The sequence below is a fragment of the Nicotiana sylvestris genome, chromosome 11 (assembly GCF_000393655.2).
Source record: "Nicotiana sylvestris chromosome 11, ASM39365v2, whole genome shotgun sequence".
Classification (NCBI taxonomy): Eukaryota; Viridiplantae; Streptophyta; class Magnoliopsida; order Solanales; family Solanaceae; genus Nicotiana; species Nicotiana sylvestris.
In genome coordinates this window covers 95,387,389-95,411,116 of record NC_091067.1, presented here as the reverse complement: position 1 = coordinate 95,411,116, position 23,728 = coordinate 95,387,389, and the positions used below count along the sequence as shown (strand labels likewise).

The 23,728-nt window shown below is 35.1% G+C and overlaps 1 protein-coding gene across 1 annotated transcript; it reads left to right on the top strand.

The window, feature by feature from the left end:
• Positions 1 to 2,512: 2,512 nt before the first annotated feature.
• LOC104230973 (phenylalanine--tRNA ligase beta subunit, cytoplasmic) lies at positions 2,513 to 23,728 on the top strand. The gene is made up of 20 exons (XM_009783892.2): positions 2,513 to 2,643; positions 2,810 to 2,955; positions 3,054 to 3,109; positions 3,784 to 3,884; positions 4,150 to 4,279; positions 4,402 to 4,517; positions 6,626 to 6,692; positions 6,859 to 6,900; positions 6,978 to 7,019; positions 7,154 to 7,230; positions 9,877 to 10,003; positions 10,088 to 10,255; positions 14,020 to 14,148; positions 14,245 to 14,346; positions 15,145 to 15,276; positions 20,734 to 20,808; positions 21,236 to 21,343; positions 22,437 to 22,532; positions 22,620 to 22,703; positions 23,427 to 23,728. The coding sequence occupies exons 2-20, from the start codon at positions 2,898 to 2,900 to the stop codon at positions 23,493 to 23,495; spliced, it is 1,779 nt and encodes a 592-aa protein (XP_009782194.1). The 5' UTR covers positions 2,513 to 2,643; positions 2,810 to 2,897; the 3' UTR covers positions 23,496 to 23,728.

The window sequence follows — 23,728 nt, the reverse complement described above, 5'->3', positions numbered from 1 at the left end:
ATTTGCCATTTAATTTCAAATCAAAATAAACATACACATTCAAATTGTGCAACCAAATATATAACCAAAAGTTGATCTTAATGCAGGGGCTTTGCATTTTCTAAGTAATTGGAAACCAACTGGTCTTCACGTTCAAGAAAATGGGAAGAAGCATAATGTTCAGGGCACTATGAAACATAGTAACTACTTGTACAAATCGTAGAAAATATTTTTCAATAATCACAAGATATTAGTTATACCTCTAATTAAATTGCATATTTCTATTGAAGTGCATTCTATGTTGCGTAGTGCATACCGTAACAATACAAGCTCAAGTACATAAATTGTGTATAAATATATTTTATGAAAATAAAAAAGTACAATAAAAAAATCATACAATATATTTACCGAATATAAGTTGAAGTAAAATGTTCATTGTAAACTAAAATGAAGCAAGAAGAAATGAGTACATAATTATAACAAATAAATCATTATATATGACTATGTGACCATCAGTAGTTGAATAATACTTTATTTAAAAGTTAATTTTTCGTTTCTTTATTTTCTCACACGCCTAAAAGTAAGTGTATCCATGCTCTTTGTCATATTAACGTCATATGGGTAATTAAATAATAACAAATAGTCAAGTCTATAAGGTAATTAATTTAAGCAACATAAATTTATATCTACATTGAATAACGTATCAAGTTTAGGGGATTTTTCAATATTCTATCTTTTAAAAATGACTCCCTATCGTGTTTTATATATTAAGTAATTTGAAAGAGCTTATTAGCTTTCTCTCAACAACTATTTGTGTGTATAAAAAAGTATTTGCAGAATTAGAAGTCCTTTCAAGAAGAATATGTTTATTTATAATTCTTGACAATTCTTCTTCTTATTATTGATTATCATTTCATTATTTTGAGATTTTGATTCCTTCCACAAATTTTATTTCATCGTTTAAAGATTATGCTTTTCAATCATTAACACTTTGTCAAATGGCATATTTCTTCTATTAAATATTTACAATTATTAATTGTCATTAGTTTCTTTTGATTTTATAGGAATTTATCTTCAACTTGTACAGTTTTTCTAATTATTCAGTTATGTAATTGACACAACAAGCCAGAAAATCAATACGATCAACAAGAAGTTTTATGTTGAATTTAAACATCGTGAGTTCTTATATAGATCTTATTGTCATGACAAGAACTAAAAAGATAAAAGATTAGAGCTAAAAGAATGAAAAATAGAAACTTATTTGATAAAATTAAATAATAGGAGCAAACTAGACGAAGAACCATTGGAACTAGATTCAACGTTCTAAATATGACCAATATTTATCAGTTTAGGAATTTTTTTTTTTTTGTTAATTTTATAATTCAAACATATTTTTTGAATATTATTGATATTATTTTCAAAAAGTTTGTTCTAATTAATACGGTACTGTAAGACTAGTTAATATATAATATAGTGATTTTTTGGACTTAAAATGTTAATGACGACACTTATTATTGGGCCCAAGCGCGTTGGCGGTGCGTGGTGCCAACCAACTATGGCAAACAAAGGGAATAATAAAACAAGGCGAAATACATAGTTTACCCATTCATCTTGCACTCAAATCCCTGTTACACACCCGTTGACCACGGGTATAACTTTACACACCAAACCTTTCAAATGTGTGTCAATTACATACTACTTTTGACCAGCCTCTAAGACGTGTGAAACACGACCAATGCGGCCCGTGAAAAGTTATTTTCCGCCTCACCTAACAAATTACAATGGCTAATTATTGGAATTGGGCCCATTTTCCTAACCCTAACGCCCACTCCTTCATCTTCTTCTTATTAAAAGTAACCATTTTCATCTTCTTCAAATTAAGAGGAACCAATTTTAGAAAAACCCAACCCCCATCTTCACCTTCCACATCTAATATTTTCAAGCTAATTATATTTGTTCAACTAAAGTGCAATACATAATTATTCTTCTGTCAATTCTCGTATTAGAGTTCATATTGAATGGAGAATTCGGGTCCAAATAAACCCTAACTATTTTGACCCACACATCTAAATCAAAACGATTGAACAACCTAAAATGAGAATACTAATTTGAAAATGACGAAAGTAACAACAACAAATATCAGATGTGTTCTCGTCGGAGTCGCCTTCAAAGGTTAGGGCTGAAGAACATTTTGGTGAAAAAGGAATTATGTCTGTTAATCTGGTCGAGGAGTTGTTTTTAATCGATCGGGTCAGATCTTTTTTGGGTCGGGATTCAAAAAAGGATCGGGTTGTCCATTTTAATTAAAGAATGTTTGTTTTTTAATTTAAATAAGCGCGTGTATACACAATATTGAATATTAATTAGGCTGGTCAAAAGTAGTGTGTAATTGACACACATTTGAAAAGTTTGGTATGTAAAGTTATACCCGTGGTCAACATGTATGTAATAGAGATTTGAGTGTAATGTGAATGGATAAATTATGTATTTCGCCATGGAGTAAAATAATTGGTCAAATAAAATACAATCTACTCCCCTTGGTTTTTTGTATTCTACAGTGTCTTCTTCCTTTGTTCCTCCGGTGCGAATCGGGTCGAACCGAATCCGGAGTTCCCAGCTCAAATCATCTCTCTGATTCTGCCGTTGGTTCTCGTCACTCGTTAGGTAATCGAAAAATCCGATTTTCTAATTCCATCATACACTGCGTCAAATCAATATGTTTTCAAGGGTTCCACTGCATTGAATTATCTTAATGTTTGTTTTGCCCTAATAAGTAAATAAAAAAAAAGAACCAATATTATTTGCTACTCCTATTTTGTTTTGGATTTAGCTTAAAAAATAGGAGCTGCCAAGTCTTCACTCCCAATACCCTTCCTTTCTTTCCATCGCATTTCCGGCCGCCGCCATTGTTCGCCACCATGCCAACCGTCAGCGTTGGAAGAGACCGTCTGTTCGAAGCCCTAGGCTGTACTTATAGTGAGTTTTCTCTTTCTCTCTCTCCCACTGTTGCCCTTTCGCACACTATCAAAATTGCGGCATCTAATTGACCTCGTTTTTTTATGTGAATTTTGCAGCCTATGAAGAATTCGACGAATTGTGCTTTAAGTTCGGTATTGAGCTCGAGGAGGCTGTAAGTACCACCAAATTCCGCTTATTATCATACTTGTTATTTTTATATTTGAAAATCTAACTGAATTATCATACTTGTTCCTTTTTGATGAACTCCCCCCTGTCCTGTTTGAAAACTACATTACTATTTGGGAATCAAATTGTTCTATCTTAGAATGTTTTTTTTTTCAAAATATCATATATATAAATATTTTAACAATTTTAGAAAAATTATTATTTAGTAGTAATATCCTTTATAGTTCCCAAATATGCATTTTTTTTATAACCAAGAAATCTTTGGGGGTAATGGCTCCAGTTTAGTGCCACATGGTTCTATACTGAATGGATAATGGGCCAGCCCCTCTACCCTTCTCCGCTTAAATTAACATCCCAAACAAACTTGATCAAAAAATAATATCCCAAACAATCTTACTCAATCAAAAAATAATATCCCAAATGAACTTACTCGATCAAAAAATAATATCCCAAATATGTAGATTTTTGTTTTCAAAAAGTTGTGAATTGAGCTTTTTTTAAAGCTTTTATACTCTGGGTCAGTGACTTTTATGGGGATTGGGGATGGGAGGAGTAATTTGTATAATCATATGTGTTCTTCTCTTCAGCAAGTTTATTTCATCCAAGCATTGGTTGTTAGTTTCCTACTGAGTTTATGCATGTGTGAAAAAAAAAATGTAGACAACAGAAAAAGCAATGCAAAGAAAAGAGAAGCATCTGGAGGAAGAGGCGACTGAGGATGATGGAGAGATTATATACAAAATTGAAGTTCCGGCAAACAGGTGGTCCTTTGTGCTTTTCATAATTAGATTGCAGAATGAATTTTCTTGAATTGGTAGAAAATCTTGGGGTTTTGGTTATGCTTTGAATATTTGGAAATAAGTATAACTGATTCTCTGTGGTGGCTTACTAGCATTTTGAGCTCAATTCTGTTTAGTGGCATGGGATTGTTAGAAATTTTAATTATTCGTTATTTGAAGCATAACAAGAGTGCTGCTAATTCGGCATTGGCAGTGTAATATGTTTTCATTCAAATTGGTATTGCAGATATGATTTGCTTTGTCTTGAAGGGCTAGCTCAAGCTCTCCGAATATTTGGTGGGCTTGATCCGATCCCTACATATAAGGTGGCAAATGTTGGTAAAGAATCTATGCTTGAAATGCGTGTCGGAAAAGAGGTACGACTTGATAAAGCTATGTTTTTGTTAAGTGTTTGCCGACCACTAAATGTGTGGTAAAGAAACTAAAATGATTATAAAGAATTTTCTTATTGCGTTAACGATTGTCCTTTCCTGTTTAGACATCCAAGATTCGCCCATATGTTGTGTGCGCTGTCTTAAGAGGTGTAACATTTGACGAGGCTAGGTACAATAGCTTCATTGATCTACAAGATAAGCTGCATCAGAACATTTGCAGGTAGTACTGTACTATAAAGAGCAGTTTGAAATTCCTATTTACCTTTTCTTTTTCAACTGAAATTCCTATTTACCTATTCTTTTCAGCTGAAATTCCTATTACCTCTTTTAGTTGCTTTGGTTTCTGTTAGTCCTGCGTGATGTTAAATTTTTCTTGGTGACATCTCGAAGTAGTGGTCGGTTACTTGGGGGTGGAATTAATTCTTATACTTTTTTATCTTTTTATTTCTCGGCTGTAAAAATACCGTAAAAATTTGTAGTTATGCCGTTAGCTCTCATAAAGAAATCAGTGAGTAGATAACTTGCACTGGTTTTCCTGAACTTACCATACGTGTATGATGCTTCTGTACATGGGTTGGATACCCTTCAGTTCTTTTTCCCCCTTTAAAGGGAATTTGACTCGTAAAGAATTATTTAGAAACCTTAGCTTGTTCAGTAAATAAGACTGGAAGTTTATAGATAAATTATGATATGAAAGGGTCACTCTAATCATGCGCGTTAACTTATTTGTAGCAAAAAATATAAATGGGGTTATGTTCTCAAGGTCTTTTAGAGGTTATGAGGGATAAGAAATACAATATATTTCACCTCGATGAGAGCATGGGTCTTTTTCTGGGATACACATAAAGCGTGTGTCTTCTCTTGTACTAACAATGCACCATTTATTTTCTAACATTTTGGAGACCAATTTTACGTGCCAACATGACTCAGGATGTACCCATTAATGAAAACTTCTTGGTGGTAGAGAGGGGTACGTTTTGATACTGCCCTCTCTATGCTATATCAATGCACAACAGTTAGAAGCTTTTATTTTTTGTTGAAGTAAGATAGAGCTCACAGTTTTTCTGTTGTGGGTTAAACTGTAAACTAAGGAAGAGCTCACAGTTATACTAGCATAAGAGCAGTTATAATAGCACAAGACGTACTTAAAAAAAACCTCTGTCGCAGGCAAATAGTCTGGTATTTAGTGTAGAAAGTTAATGTATTACAAAGTTCTTAGCGTCAAGGGTAAGGTGACATTCGAAATGTGTGCAAGTTTTGGTAAACCTTATCTTCAGATCTATTTGTAAAATATGTAAAGATAGAAAGCAGGGAGTATCTTTTAATTCTTGAATTTTGGGGAAACTTGTGTATCGATGATGCAATGGCTTACATGCTGAGGAGAAAGTGTGCAAATAGTGTAAAAAGTAGCTGAATTCTATTTAATTGCTTAAAGAGGCATCCAGAGAACAGAAGTTATTCTCTATTTCTTTCCTTTTCATTTCTACTTTTGGGGTGGGATGGGGATGGGGGTGGGGTTGTATTTTTTGTTTCACTTCCATTAGATGTAGAGGATCATTGACCTTAACTATCCCTTCATTTGTTTATCTCAACCGGTATACTGTGTATCTTTGCTACTAACCTCCAAGTTCTCATACTGACGTGATCTTTAGTAGAAGTGCCATGAATCGTGACTTTTGCTTTATTCCTTCTCCATTTGGGTATAAATAAAGATAGGATTTAGAAGAATTCTCTATCACATAATGTATTATTAATTAAGATGGTGTTTGGGTCAGCTTGCACGCACATTGACTATTCCATCGGTGCCTGCTCCCACTAGCACATGCACCAGATAACTCTACCTAAACAAAGTATAGGTAGATGAGTAAGAAATCAGCTAGTATTTTTTGTCTTTGCTGGGATTGAACCATGATCTCCCATGTTTTAATCCACTTCATTGACCACTAGGCCACACCCTTGGGTGGTGGTGGTGGTGCTTCTTCTTCTTCTTATTATTATTGTTATTGTTGTTGTTGTTGTTGTTGTTATTGTTGATGTTGTTGTTGTTGTCATCATCATCATCGTCGACTACCAGACCACACCCTTATGGGTTGTCAATTTGAACTTTGGCCAACCCGTATGGGTTGTCAATATTGAACTTTGGCCAACCCGTATGGGTTGTCAATATTGAACTTTTTCCCTGAGCAGTGTCCATACAAAACTATTATGAATAATTCCTGAATTATATTGTGGGGAATCACATTATTTATATCTATAAAAATCCTGCATATGTTTTCTCCTGCTCACGCTTAGGTCCTTGTTGTTTATTCTATTTTTTGCTTTTCCTAGGCGAAGAACCTTGGTGGCAATTGGTACCCATGACCTAGATACAATTGAAGGACCTTTCACATATGAGGTATACACCAGTTGGTATACTTAATTCAAAGTTTTCCGTGTATTACTAGCTCTAAATTTAGAGTGACAGCCTGGTTTTTCCTTGTAAATCTGATTTTCGTGTACTGCGTTCTTTTCCTAAGTAGTTTCTGATTGGATACTGAAACCTTTTGCCCCTCTAATTTCAGGCTTTGCCTCCTTCGGAAATTAATTTTGTGCCATTAAAGCAGGTAAGTGGTTTTATTTTGGCAGTTGGCCTAGGTTATGTTGGTGTTAATGCTGATATTGAAATTGGTTGTTTCTTCAGACCAGAAACTTCAGAGCTGATGAGCTGATGGAATTTTACAAAGTGAGTTGCAACTTAAGCTTTTATTCTTAGTCTGATTATTATTGTTTCTTGTTTAGGTGTTATGTTGAAGATTTACTGAAGTTAATTTTATGTTTTAACAACATCTCTCACACATTGCTGCCCTGAATTTACAGTCGGATTTGAAGTTGAAGAAGTTTCTGCACATAATCGAGAATTCACCAGTGTACCCTGTTATATATGATTGTAAAAGGTATCCAGTTTACAAATGAGCCTTCTGGTCTGGAGCTATCTTACTGCATTTAGTTACTTCGCTGCATGCCAGTTGACCTCTTTGCTTACAGTTCATGATAAAACCATCTCCAACCCAACACTATTTGTGTAAGATTTGGTGTTTTTTTGCTCCACCCCAACACCATTTCTTACACCATTTTGGTATGTGGTGTAACACTATTCATTTTGGTGTAACACTATTCATCAACACCATTACTATTCACCATTATTTTAATATTATCTTTTATCATATAACACTTTTAATTTAACATATTATAATTTTATAATTAATTATAATTTTTATGTAATATCTTTATAATATTAATTTTATATTTTAATTTGGGTGTATAATTTTTATAAATTAATTTTCGTATATTTTATTTTTATATAAAATTGTAAGTTAATTTTATTATTAATTATATATATATATATATATATATATATATATATATATATATATATATATATATATATATATATATATATATATATAACACATAAAAAAAATAATGAAAAGCACAAAATTGAAATATAATATGTTGTTAATAAATAACACAATGCTCATTGATATTCATAAAAACAAATATTTAATACAATAGCGACTGATATAAAATAATTTTATATTAACTGGTTATATAAGAAAGAAATATGAATTATATGGGATAAATATGAAAGAAAAAAGAATGGATTTGTTTTATAAAGAAAATAATATAATATAGAAGAGAAAGAAGAATATAAAAGGAATATTCTTTTTTGGTGTAAAAAATAGTGTAATGGATTGGAGTTACTTTGCACTATTTTGGTGTAAAAAAATGGTGCAAGGGTTGGAGATGCCCTAAGAGTTTATGGCTTGAAAATAGTAAGAGTAATTAACTTCTTTGTGTGTCTTGAGACTTCTTTACTCCAATAGTTATATAGTTTCTGGTGTACTCCCTCCGTCTCAATTTATGTGACGTAGTTTGACTCGGCACGGAGGTTAAGAAAAAAAGAAAGACTTTTTAAACTCGTGGTTTCAAAAGCTTAAAGGGTAAAAGTTTTTGTGTGTCCTTCAATTTGTGTGGTTGTAAAAGTTTCTCATTTAGGGTAAAATAGGTAAAATGAAAAGTTTTGTTTTTCAAATATAGAAATGTGTCATTTGAGCTGTCAGATTCTTCTCTCTTGTAATCTTTGCATCTTGTGAATGCTTTTAATGATATTTCACTTCGTTAATTTTTTATTAGAAATGTGTCATTCTTTTCGGAACGGACTAATAAGGAAAGTGTGTCACATAAATTGAAACAAAGGGAGTACTGCTCTATTTTGCTTGCACATTCTGAATGGGATAGCTATTGACAAACTGTTCAATAAAACTCGAGAACTATTAGGCAAACTGTATGGAGCTTGTCAGCACTCATTTTTTAGTTGGATATATCCTAGGCAGATTATTTTGTCTGGTACAGCTATTAATAGTTGTTTGGAATCTCATAAAATCGATATGTTTACTTATCAAAGAAAGAAATACTTGAGATGCTTAGCTGTTATGAGAAGTGCTCAATACCTGAATGCATTACAACTGTCAATCACATGGGCTTTAGCAATTGACGGGCTGGGCGGGGCTAGCCCACCATTTTGATGAGCCTTATAATGGTCAGCCCACCCCAGCCCTATGTGGGCTGCGGGCCCCCACGGGCCGGCCCATCCTTTTTAAAAATATAATTTTATATTTTTTCTTTAAGTTCTGACTAAAAAAGATAATTAAAAGTTAAAAAATATCTTATTGGAAAAAATACGCAAAACTTAATAACTTTTTATATTATTCCAATATATCACAATAAACACTAAAAAAAGTAAAAGACAAAACTATATTTTATTCACTAAAAGTCAAAACTCAAAATAAACTATATAAGAGAACGTCCATGATGCTTATGAGATGTCCAACACATCATCTTAATCAAACACATTTGAATCCGCTTGTGACAAGGTTGTCTTAACATCTTCACTTTCATCTACATCTACAATTCATATGCAATATTAATTAGTTAAATATTAAGAATAATTAAATTCTAAAAACTAATGATATTTAAATCCACATAAAAAAATATTACTAGTTTGAGTTTGAGAAAAGCTGTGCAGCCAATTTCGAGTAGTAACTAGTGTGTGGACATTTTCATAATAAATGCAACTTCTGTACTTTGTAAAAATGCATTACCAATGCTAAATGTTGATTCCGATGCTATAATGGTAATAGGAATACTAAGTACATCACGCACCATCACTGAAAGATCAGGGTATTTTCTAGAATGGTCATTCCAATACATGACAACATCCATCTCTTGAAACTTCTCAAGATCAAGTTTTGATTCCTCTTAGTAAAGATCCAATTCTGACTTTCCATCTCTAGAGGCAGTATACTTTTTATTTTTATATATTTTAAATAAATATTTTATTAGGCCCACGGGCCAGCCCAGCCCAGCGAGCCTCACGGGCCACGGGCTTACTCAGGCCGGGCTTAAAAGCCCCATTTTTATACAGGCTCCAAAAATTCTAGCCCAACCCTGCTAAATCACGGGCTGGGCTGGCCCGCAAGCCCATATTGACGGCTCTACTTTCTTCAACTCATTAATCTCTCTCTCTCTCTGTTCTGCAGGACTGTTTTGTCTTTGCCCCCCATTATCAACGGTGCACATTCGGCCATTACATTGAAAACAAAGAACGTGTTTATAGAATGTACAGCCACAGATTTGACGAAGGCCAATGTTGTTTTGAACACAATGGTAGGAATAGAAGAAGCTGAGGGGCTCTTTTTCTTTTCCTCCTTCAGTTTGCTGGGTGTCTGAATAATTAAATATTATCCGCAGGTAACTATGTTTTCAGTGTACTGTGAGCGGAAGTTTGAAGTTGAACCAGTTAAAGTAACATATCCTGATGGAAAATCATTTGTATATCCTGATCTCTCAATCTACAATATGAACGTGCCTTTGTCCTACATCACTGGCATCATTGGAGTTCAATTGCCAGAGAATGAGGTATTATAGAGTTTTGCCTTCCAATTTTTCTTCCTATCTCATATGCGCAAGTTTCTGTCATTTTATCTTCTTATCTTCATGAGAATCATGACAATTATGATATTGGTCACAAATGTTCTGCAATTTCCAATATCTGAGATGTTCAGAATTTAGCTGAGAGAAACCTGTGTGCTATGGTGACTATACCAACTCCACATGGTTGCATAGACATTAGTGGGAGTGGTGGATGTCGTTATGCTTGAAACAGTATCTGGGGATTTTGATTGGTCTATAGTATAACTTATGTTTTATAGGAAAATAGGACATCCCTAAAATGCATCATATACAATGATAATTGATTTTTTTGAGTACTTCCATGTTTGTCTTGAAGCACCGAGTGTCTACTCCCTTCCATCAGATTGATGGAAGCTAAGATACCACTCACTGTACAAGGACATCTTTCTATTAGCTGCCACTAGATGCGATTTTTTGAAAAATTCTGTAGCTTGGCTTATTTGGAAGGGAATTGTGAATAACTATATGTACATTTTGATGAAACTGATTTGAAGTTGATTCATTCACAGACAAATTTTGCTTGGCATCAGTGTTTGATTTAAAGAATATATAGTTTTGGAGAACCACTAATTTGCTTTAACAGTCAAATTGTTTAGTATTGGGGTGAAATAGGTCCAAATAGAAGGATGAATATAGGGGATTCATATAGCCAACTCAACTAGTTTTGGGTTGAGGCATTCTCCCCTTAGGACCGACTACAACAAGCTCGCGACCGGAGGAACTACGTATAAGTTGACACGAGTTGCAGCTCCTCTTGCTAATATTTAAACATATTCTTGGTCCTCCTTAATGGAATTGAGATTTCCACAATTTGATTGTCTTTTAAAATTTGACTCAGATAATAACCAGAATATATGGAGTTACTTTTTTTTACTAGTCAATGTACATGTGAACATTGGAGTCATCAATCTATGAGCTTGTCCTCCCCAAAGTTTGGAATAAATAGATCTAAATGCTGCCTGAAATATTTTGGTAGTTGTATTTGTTGGGGGGGGGGGATTAGGGTGGAGAATAATGATTGGATTCATGTTTGGCGCCAAGGTGGGAGCACTCCAAAAGTTTATATGGGCTCCAAAACTTTATGATATCTGAAGAGAATGCCAAAAACAACTCGGAAACTATCCTAGTTACTCTCAAATCCCTACTGATAACTACAAAAACTTCACTGTTTTTGAAAGGCATAAGAATGCCATTAAAGCTGGACTCAGGAGAAAAATTCATCAATCTGACTACCTGAGTAGATGCAAAACGTAGCCTTTAAGTTTCAAAAAGAAGAGAAGAAATGAAAACAAATTTGAGTAGCCGAGTCGCCAAGTCTAATCAAGAAAGCTTTTTTAAGTTTGTTGTGTTTTTGAATTACTTTTCCATGTCTTAAATGTGCTTTAGTAAGTAGCCTCAAACGTGAGGCTGCGGTGTGATTCTGATCCACTGGTTTAGTGTTTAGAAATCACATGTACTCATGGTACATTTGTTGACTTTTATAACATGTCTTTTCTGGGTTCCCCTGCTATATACCTTGAATGAGAAGACCATTTCAGAATTTCCAGTACATTGTTTAACTGGTCTTCAGAAATTTGTGGCAGTAGTTGTTTGTCCCTTTTTGCTTTTATGTGAAAGCATTATTACAACTTGAACTTGTGTTTGCCTTTTCTGTTTTACTCTTTTCTCGGCACATGTGTTGCACATGTATATCGAGTCTTGTGGTACTTGATTTTGTATAATAATATCATCATCATTATTAAAATAAAGCTTTGAGTATATATTATACATGAAAGAATAAAGTATATATGTGAATGATCAAATTGGAATGGTTATTTGTTTGTCGAGGACAAAATAATGGAATTGTCTAAACCTACCAAGATGAACAATCAACAAGCATACCTATATTTTACAAGTTGCATAAATTACATTATATTTCATCTATATAGGAGATAAAATGAACACTTGCATGAACTTATGTTCTAATAACTTAATCTTTTCTTTGTAATTATTATCTCTTTTATTTTACTTCGTCCTTTTACAATATATGGTTTTACTGTTACTAAAATACAAACTAAATCTGAAAAGTATGAGATTGAAATGAGTAAACATTTACAAATATAATTCTTACATTCCTATATAAAAAAATTACCAAAGATAGTGCTGTCACATACATTTCTGCAAATTAAATGTGGATCATCGTATAGTGACTTGTTTGTTGATGTCAAGATGATTTGATATCATCTAAACATACGAAGATGAGACAATCCAAGTTTAATTAGATAAATATGACTTTTTACTTATTTTTATTTTATGAGGTACAAACTGTAGTGAAGCGTATCTTAACTAATACTTTTTTATAGACGATATTCTTGGCGTATGTTCATTTCATCTATTTTGATTGCTCTGTCATGACCTGGACTCTTTGTTGACATTGATATCCTCTTGAAAGTGCAACGTAAAATTAGCCATGTGAGAGAACATATTGTGGTAGATACGTTAGAAATTGTTTGACCATATATTTATTTGTCATCATTACAAAATATAAACGTACAATAAATTATTTTTGAATGAATTTAAACGATATCCTTCATTTTTTTGGGGGGGGGGGGGGTGGGGGGATTTGTGAGAGAGGGAGACCTTTGAATTTTTAGGACAAAAGTATGCTTGGTAGCAGATTGACCAGCTATAATTTTTGCATGTATGACATTGGCCGGTTTAACATCTTTTATTTTTTGAAAAGTTCACCATCTTTTCGGCAAAATTTCCCATGATAAAGTAACATTTATATTGATTACATCGATATTTTAAGATTACAAATTGCATAAATTTCATTTACTTATCCTAGTAGGTCAATGATAATTTTTTATTAAAATTTGTTTGATTTTAACTTACCTTTCATTTGTAACTACAACAACAACAACAACTCAGTGTAATCCACTAGTGGGGTCTGGGGAGGGTAGTGTGTACGCAGACCTTACCCCTACCCTGGGGTAGAGAGGCTGTTTCTGATAGACCCTCGGCATCCTTTCCCTCCAAGAACTCCCCCACCTTGCTTTTGGGGTGACTCGAACTCACAACCTTTCATTTGTAACTATTATCTCTATTATCTTGCTTCGTTCTTCTCCAATAAGTGGTTTTGCTGTTACTAACATGCAAACTGCATGACAGACACGTTATATTATATTACTTTGCTAACATAAACTCAAGAATTGAAAATGGTATTGCTATCATTAAACAAATAATGACAGATTATAAGGTTTCTCCATTTACTTGAAGGAATATAAAGAGGAGAAAAAAATCCATGAAAACGTACCTTGCAAGAAGGTTCCATATCAAAAAGAGACATGAACCAAAATCATGGACTTTTTTTATGTTAAATTAGAGTCCTCTCATTTTAGGCTTTCTGGTATTTTCTTATTTTGTATTTTAATTGATATGCCTGCACAAAAATTAAATGTTCGCCGTTAGACTTCAAGGTTGTAAAGAGTCGCTAGCTTCACTAATATGAAGGATCATATCTTTTCAAATAAATTTAGTGTCTTATTTAAAATTTGATGTTTTATTTCTTGGTATAAGTTGGGTATTTAGGTTATTTAAAAGGGTATTTAAGTAATTCAACTTTTTAGTTAAGAGCTTCCCACTTTTATAATGATATAGATTATCCTATGGGTATGAAATAGAAGATTGAATTTTTTCGTTAGACTCTAAACAGCCAAACAACATTTCAGGTGGCTAGTTTGTTGCATAAAATGCAATTGCGTGCAGTGGAATCTGTCTCAGAAAATGCAGAAGTCAAGTTTGTCGTATCGGTACCTCCCACAAGAAGTGATGTCCTTCATCCTTGTGATGTAGCGGAGGTATTTGCTTTGATGCATTACTGCTTATAGTTACTATCCCACCATTGCTTTGCTGTCGTTCTTATATGGCTTCAACCTCTGTATTCTTTTCTAAAGGATGTTGCAATTGCTTATGGCTACAATGAGATCCCGAAGAGAAGACCTGCATCATTGAAGCCTTTACCTCTCAGTCAATTTAGTGATCTAATTCGGTCGGAGGTAATGTGTTTATACACCTCCGTGTTTGAGAGTTCATATTGTAGACACAGACTTCAAGCTGTCATGGGTATTTATTAATTTTGCAGAAGGTAGCATCATTCTATTGTGTTTCTGTATAGTCTCTGTTACATGTGATCTTTCATAAAATTATTTCTTCTCTTGATATTGCCTCTTACATGAATGCGGTTATATATTTTTGGGACTTTTAGAGTTCGTTAAACAAACTTTAGCCTTTTATCAAGTTCTAGACAGGAAGGGGTGGGGAGGGAGTTTCAAAGTCTCAATTTTAGTTCCAATGTTTTTTGTATTCTAGCTGGATTATTACCCCTTCCTGTGCTGCCTTCTTCGTTTATTTTCTTTTGATCAGGTACTTCCCTCTTCATTTGTTCTTTTCGCAATTTGTTCTTCAATTAATTGCAGTCCTTTCATTTACATTTCTTCATGGTACGATGTTGTAGATAATTAATGCTTATTGGTGTTGTTTAAGCATTTCAAGATATAAATTTTGGTTTCCAGTACAAACTCTGTGCTGATGTTTGATTAATATATTGAATATGTTGCCTTCCCCAAAAAAATGCTTGCTGGTTTTATCTGATTAAACTATATGAATAGTTCTTTAAACGCAGCTTCGTACTTAAGTGTTCTGTGCCAGTCACATAATTTCTCTAAAAAACAGTAACTTTTTTTTTTTTGGCCTCATGAAGTTGTCCTGTGTGTATGTATTCGATTGCATCCTTGATTCACAAGTTATTGTTGATAACTTGTTTTTCATCTAACTTAATGTCTCTTCAATTTTAGATTGCAATGGCTGGTTATACGGAGGTCCTAACATGGATCTTGTGTTCCAAGAAAGAAATTTCTTCTATGTTGAACTGTGAAGAGGATAAGTCTGCTGTAATCATTGCTGATTCTCGTACATCTGAATTTGAGGTGAGTCTGCTATGTCCCGAAAAGAGTTTAAGTTGTCAATCGACTCTGGCCCCCTGCCAGAAACCCCTTATGGCATGGTTTAATCAGTTAAATTAGGAAGAAGAAGATTTAGCATTTTCACTTTGGATATTCTTCTTGATTAAAAAAGAGTATTTTATTTCGAATCTTGTGCATGTGCAGTGAGATAAACACAAGATTTATTGAAAAGAGGCTGATTAAAACACATAAGTTTATATCAGTTGTTCTATGCGGTGTCTTGGTGGGCTAAGATAGCCTTCCCTCCCTCAAAATTGTGATTTAGCTTTTGCGTAATTTTTTTGTTTTTTGTTTATGAAGCGGTATTATAAATGGCATCAAGTAGATGCATAATAACGAAAGTACAAAAGTGAGAGTTTGTTAGCTCTGTTACAATGAGGCCTATGCTAAGGATAAAGAGCTAACAAAGTCCAAAAGTTTGGCATGATAGTCTACAGGGGACAAACTATCCCAGCTACATAAATTTTAAAGACAACTAGCCTTAAGGTCGTGGTTTGGAGTTGATATTCCATCAAAACATCTTCTATTCCTCTCATTCCAAACACACCAAAAATACCAGCAGGAATCATTTTCCAGACTTGTTTGATGGATTTATCAACTTTCCAAGAGATCCAACTGATGTAGGCATCCTTGAGACTGTTAGGCATGACCCATCTTACCAAAACTGTGATAAACATGTTCCAAATATCAGCAGCTACGTTTCGCTGATTTATTGGAAGTTCTTGGTGCTGCATTGCACATATGCTCTGCTTTCCCCCTCTAGAAGGCCCACATTAGCACTATAAAACCTTTTTATAAGTTACAGGTCTAGTGATCTCAAAAGATCCACTATAATCACGTGCCATTTACATGAACTGACCGCTTAAAAGATACAAAGTTGTAAAGGAATTATCTTTTTGTAGTCTTGAATAAAGTTGTTAGCCTCTCTACCTCCACAAGGTAGTGGTAAGGTCTGCGTACACATTACTCTCCTCAGACCCCACACTGTGAGAATATATTGGGTATGTTGTTGGTGTTGTTGTCTTGGATAAAGTTGTAAGACAATATACTTCAAACTATGTATCAGATGTGTCACTCCCTCATGTATTATTCCTTCCTTTCCATATTTGTCACATAATGCTTAAAAGGGTTGTGCCTGGGAAGTTGAAACATCCTAACTACCTTTGGGACTGGGCATCCTCCCCAACTAACGAGGTATTGGCTATTTTTTTCAGCTTCTTCTGTACTATCCCCAAAATGAAAGAAACATGTTCCACAACTCCCATGTCAACTCTCAATGTTCCTAGTTTCTGGGACCTATTCGGCATCTATAGCACTGCATTTTCCCTCTTTCTTGGAGATGGTCTTGCATGAGCATTGCCACACACGTGGCTTCCCCTGTTAAAAAAGATAGAAAAAAACACGGGACCACAAACATGAATGATTTTAGTGAACCCTTTGTATTTCAAATTGAACTCCATGGAAGGCTTTCAAAAATGAGCAAGGGATAGGGAGAGTGAGGCTCTTGAAACTAAACTAGACTAGGAAAAAACACGGGACCACAAACATGAGTGATTTTACCTCGAAGAGACAACAAAGCAAAAGGACATCACTGTCTATATTTCAATCTCATTTTAACATCATGAATCACTGAGCCTCACTCCCATGTTCTTGTAGAGGATGTTGTAGAGTTGACTATGTACTTTTCATGCTTTTCTCTCCTTCCTTGATCACCTGATGAGGGGGTGCGGTATAGTCTTGATGATACATGTTTTTCCGCTTCCCATCCCAGTATCTGTATCTCATGAATTTGAAGTCCCAACATTTCCCCTTGATGTCTTGATTTGTGACTTAATCTCGTACAAAGTCCAAGGTATGTTGGGAGGAGGGAGAAGATCCAATGCGATAATCTGACATTCTTGGAAGCTTTAAATATCATTAACCCATAGAGACAGATCTTTGCCAAGATTAATATGCATTGCTTCACATGCTGTACCTTGTAGGACCTCTCCGAATCTGAAGTGTTCTCCTGCCTTACCAAAAATTGATGGAATCCACTGAATGCATGTGTAGAAGGTATTATAGGATTGCCAGATTAGTCCGAACTGGAAAACCTCTTAGCCAATAATTTTCCACACCTTCAATCAACTTTTTGCTTAGCACCCTTTTTTTTGATAAGGTAAATTGTATTAATCAAAAGGAGAAAACTCCCGTATACAAGAAGTATACCAAAAAGTAGAGAATTTACATCAGAACATGATTCTCTATAAATGACACCCAATCTTCTAAATTGGGAGGCTAAAAAAGGTGGTCAATAAACTGGTGAATTCTCAACAAATGGCTTTCATAAGAGGAAGACAGATCATGGATACTGTCCTTATAGCTAATGAATGCATTGACACAAGGAAAACAAGCAGGGAACCAGGGATACTATGCAAGCTGGATATAGAGAAAGCATATGATCATTTGAATTGGAAGTTTCTGCTTGAAACACTAAGGAAAATGGGCTTTGGTGGAAGATGGATTAACCGAATAAAATACTGCATCTCAACTGTAAGCTTCTCTGTACTCATCAATGGAGCCCCAGCTGGTTTCTTCCCTTCCCAGAGGGGTTTGAGACAAGGGGATCCCCTTTCCCCTTTCTTATTCATTATTGCTATGGAAGGTCTGAACGATATGCTAAAAAGAGCACAAACAAATAATTGGATCAGAGGCTTCAAGGTGAATTGCAGGGCTGATAGCAACATGAGGATTTCACATTTGCAGTATGCTGATGATACTTTGGTGTTCTGTGAAGCTGATAGAGAACAACTGAAAGTACTAAGGGTGATATTCATTCTTTTTGAAGCCACTTCTGGACTACGCATAAATTGGTACAAAAGCTTCATTTATCTAGTAAATGAGGTAATGGAATTACAAAGTCTTGCTGATATTCTAGGTGGGAATGTAGGTGAACTGCCTACTGTATATCTGGGGATGCCATTGGGAGCCAAGAGTAAGTCAAAAGGAATTTGGAATGTAGTGTTGGAAAAGTGTGAAAAGAAGCTAGCAAATTGGAAGAATCATTATCTATCGGGGGGGGGGCAGACTAACTCTGTACTAGATGCCTTGCCTACTTATATGATGTCTCTTTTTCCAATCCCAGTCAATGTAGTGAAGAGAATTGATGCCTTAAGAAGGAATTTCCTATGGGAAGGCAACAGTGAGAAGAAGAAGTTCCACCTAGTTAATTGGAGCTCTGTGACTACTACCAAAAAGGCAGGGGGACTGGGAATAAAAATCATAAGAATTCTGAATCAGAGTTTGATGATGAAGTGGCTATGAAAGTTTGCGGCAGATGAACAATTACTGTGGACGGAGGTTGTTACGGAGAAATACGGAACGGAAGGAAAATGGACAACCAAATCAGTGAGAACTCCATATGGTGTCAGTGTGTGAAAGTCAATTAGGAATCTGTGGCCAAAACTGATTAACAAATCCAAGTTCAAGGTAGGAAATGGTAGGAAGATTTCATTGTGGGATGACAATTGGCTAGGACAAGGACCATTGAAGGATCTCTTTCCTGACATATATTCCTTGAATCAGCAACAACAAGTAATATTACACAAGGCATGGACTAATCAGGGATGGAATCTTACATTCAGAAGATTGCTAAATGATTGGGAGATTGAAAGAGTAACTGACTTTTACAATACTTTGGAGCGATTCAGTGTACCAACTCTAATCAAGATCTTATCGTATGGCAAAGGAATAGGCAGGGGAGGCTTTCTGTTGGGTCTGCTTACAAGGAATTTAACTTGTCTAACAACCAGGTTGGTTGTTGGCCATGGAAGCTGATATGGAAAGTAAAAATTTCATACAAGGTTGCTTGCTTTACATGGATACTGGCAAAAGAGGCAGTACTAACACAGGACAACTTAATCAAAAGAGGATTCCACCTGTGTTCTAGATGTTACTTATGTGGAGAGGAGGCAGAGACAATTAGCCATCTTTTTTTGCACTGCAAACTCACCGTACAACTATGGAGAATCTTCATCAGCTTAAGGGGAATTTCATGGGCAATGCCGGGAAGAATTAATGATGTTCTAACTTGCTGGAATAAAGAGGGCAACATTTCTAGCTATAAAGAGAGATGGGGAATAGTTCCAACATGCATATGGTGGACAATCTGGGAAGAGAGAAACCAAAGATGTTTTGAAGACAAGTCCAGTAACATCCAGAAGATAAAAATGAAATGTTTGGCTCTTTTCTATTTTTGGTGTAAAGGAAAGTTTATGGAGGATCATGAATCCATTTTTGATGTTCTAGATTCCTTGTGAGATGACCAAGGTTTTATAGGCACTTTCTTTGTAAATATGGGTGACTTTACTTTTTTAGTGAAGTCCTTTCATTAATATATAAATATGTTACCTTCTCAAAAAAAAAGTAGGGGCTATATGAGTGCACCAAAAAGCGATCAAAGATAAAAGACTATTCTTAAGATGTAGAGACTCAATCCCCTCAAAAGCTCTCCTTTCTAGGACGGATAAGAACGGATTCTCCTTTCTGATGTCTAGCTTACACAATAATCCTTTATCGCCGTCCTTCAATCTGAAATCTATGCATCAATTTGCTTGATTTGCGTATATCATTTGTCTGCCATCCAAAAACAAATTTTGTCCATCCAGTACAATATGCCTATGATTTCTTTCAACCTGAAAATACAGCTTATGCATGTTCTTATATATGCCGACAATTAAGCTGATAAGCCAGATAAATTTTTCCGACAGTGCAACCATACTCTTCTTACTGTATAAAATGGCCCTTTAAGCTTTTCTAGGTTAATCCTGATTTGCCAGATCCTAGATGTTCTCATTACAGGCCAAAGAACACAAAGTAGAATGTCAATCTATTGAATATCCTACTGATCCATAGAATGCTGTTGCCTCAAATGGCTTCAAGCCCAGGTGGCACTTTTTCATCACCTACTGCCACATGAAACACGATGCACATTCAGATATTTGCAATTTCTAAGTGGCATGTAGAAGAAAGAATCATGATAAGGTTTTGATGAAACCCAAAATAAGAAGTTTGTATTTGAAATCTTTCATTTATGCTCTTTGCTTCTTTTAGGAAATTGTTACATGTCAAAATTAGATATCTTGAATTCAAACTTAAACATGTCTCTTCCCTAGTAAAGGGAGAGAGGATGCTGCGGAGGTAGTTAACGTAGATGAGGAAAAAGTCATTTTGTTTTATCCCCTTGTTCCAGTCTAGTGAAAAAGATTGTTTACTACTTAAAGGAGATGCTGCTTTGTGTAATTATTCTGTTGTTCTTGATTTAGATTTAGTTCAATGCAAGCTACACACTTTTTTAAAAAAGTTTGTACAAAGTTGCAGGTTTCTTCTATTTGCATAATTATGTACCAAATGCTGGTAACTGAAACAGCTCTTGTTTTGCAGGTTGTGCGGACTAATCTCATGCCTGGATTATTGAGAACCGTTGGACATAACAAGGACCATCCAAAGCCGATGAAGGTAAATGAATATAACTAACTTCGGCATGGTTTCCCGCCATTACCTGGCCACTGGCATTATTGCTTCAACGTGTGAAGTATGCTCAGGATTGCAATTAATGAGAGTTTTAAGTAAATAGCAGTACGCACCTAGTCGTCTAATAGAATTGAATATTTTCTTGCTAACCTTGTGAGTTATCCGGTTGAATCTTTTCGAGAAGGAAGTAGGCTATAGAAGTTTAATTATGTGCGAGATGTTTTTTATAACAACCAGTGAATGGTTTTTCTGCTTAATTAAAAGTAACACTTGTTAGTTAGTTCTCCTTTGCTATCTCCAAGTAATAAGTTATGTGTCCATCTTGTTACTGTCATGCATATCTCTTTTGCCATTTCTTTTGAGAGTGGCTTCTGCATGATCGATTCAATGTTTTTTTCTCATTTTGGTTCAGATTTTTGAAGTTGGTGATGTAGTCCTGTTAGATGGCACAAAGGATGTTGGTGCAGTAAACCGTCGCCACCTTGCTGCTCTGTATTGCGGCGCTAACTCAGGATTTGAGGTACAGATGTACCACATTTGTAGCTCATATATCGGTAGTTTATCTGTTCTGCAACATCATCTTCTTGGCGATCGCCGTGGATGTGAACGTGCTATTTGAAATGCATAGAGACTTTCTGTAGCATCTGTTGCACATTACAAGCTCCAGTTGAAATATGAATTGTTTTGGGTGAATATATTACTTGTAAAGGAAGCTCAGTTTTAGGTCTATACTCTTTTCTTTCAGGGAGATTTGGTTGCCAGTGAAAATTTAAATGGAAAGGCTGTTGGCATATGAAAATAGTTCTCTTGCCTCAGTCGTGAATGTTATTTCATAATGGAGAGCTGGACCTAATTATGAATTCACCTTTGCCATCCAGTCCCTGCAGATTCTCTTTTCGTCTTCCTCTCAGAGTGACCCATTTCCATTTGCTCCCTCTGTTGCAATTAGATTGACCTACTTCCTTTTATGGTCTACCCTAATTAGCTTGGCCTCTCTTTAAAGGGCAAAATTTTCTCCCTTCATATTATTTCAAATTGGATGTGACATCTTTCAGTTGAGTTCTCCACTTTTACATTTGGAGCGATTGTTAAACACTTATTTACCAAAGTTAATATAATAATCAATTCAAACATTTTGCTCTTAAATCTTGTGCTAGTTAGAATAGGTTGCTATGTTGGATTTGAAGGAGTATCTTCTTTGACATGGATCATTGCTAGTACCATATCCTTTTTGCAAGAACTACTTGTATGCACAGAGAGTTCTGGAAAAGTCCATCATTAGCTTGGGTGGGAGAGAATATTTTGTAATCCTACTTCGACATCAGTTGTGCTGTGATGAATGATGATTTCTGCAAATTCTGAACTTCTTAGCCAGGACCAAACTTGGAAGGTTCTTGAATAAAATATATTTCGCCATTTTGCTTATAGGTGAAGTTCTACTCTAAAAGTATCTTGAGTGGAACTTCCTTAAATATAAGTTGTTCTGTCTTCCAAGCAATGGTTTGATTGCTTCATTCTTTTGTCGGAGTCATATGTATAATTATAATAGTCCTGTAGGTTGTGCACTAGCTTCTAGACACTCAAAGGCTTGACTGTCTTGACATTTTTTCCAGCTAATACATGGTCTAGTCGACAGAATCATGGAAGCAACTAGAACTTCTTTTGTATCACCTGGGGACTGTGAAGGTTACTACATAGAAAGATCAGAGGTACTGTTTGCATATTTCCAATTCTTTCTCTTTCATTTCATTATGAGTATTGCTGTCTGTGCTTATTTCTGTCTTATTGTGTCATAGGAGCCTGCATTTCTTCAGGGAAGACAAGCTAAAATTGTTTACAAAGGAAATCGAATTGGAACATTCGGAATTGTGCACCCTAAGGTATTTCTATTAGTGTTTAAGTTATATACGCTGTCAACGCAAAGAATTTTTTATTATCAGGTCACTTAAAGAATATCTACATGTAAGCCTCCTTAAAATGTGGGATTTGTTAAGACAGATTACCTACTACTCTTGTTGGGCTATAGGCAATTGGTTTCTGCTTATTTTCATTTGGATGCTTGGTTCAGCCACTTCTTACTCACTCTTGAAATTTCAATTAAGATGTACTGTTGCCTCGGTATTACAGATCATTACAGTGACCACCTCAAATATTTTTCTTTGGAGAGTCAAAGCTGACACTAAATTCAGGAAAAAGAATTCTGAGCTTGCCATAACAGCCTTAAATTCGCCTAATATTTTCGCCTCTAGACAGTATAACTTTATACAGTTGACAAGGATGGAGGCCACCCCTGTTAACCTGAAAAAGAAAACTTACCAGTGTCATGAACTGCTTAGTTTTGGATATTTTCACCTTTTGCAGCTTGAACCACTACTTGTCTATACTTTTAACAAATGGAGTAGCAGATTAAGACACTTTTAGATGGTTCCAAAAGAATTGTGTACTGATTCATAATAGAGCATGTTTTTCGAACAATTGAAAATAACAGGCAAAGGTTCCCGGTTATGCATTGAATTTAGACCTTATGACATGTGTGGGCTGTTTTCAAGTGCAAATTATCATTCCCGATTCAGGAGTTTTATGTTTTGGCAATTTGGTTTCAGGTCCTCAAGGAATTTGACATCCCAGATCCATGCTCCTTTGTGGAGCTTGACATGCAGAGTTTCTTGTAATGTGGCGACAATTTTAACAGATGTCTCTGTGTTGATTGATACTCGGTAACTGAGGTAGAATTCAGAAAGATGATACACATACATTTTTGGTTCGATTATTGTATGAGAGGAAACCCTCCTCTCTCAAGCATCATGTTTGATATCATTGAGATAATCATTGATTGTTAGCCTGGTTAATTATCTTCCTTTGAGCAACATAACTTTTGTTATAAGAAGCTGTTCTCTTGTTTCCC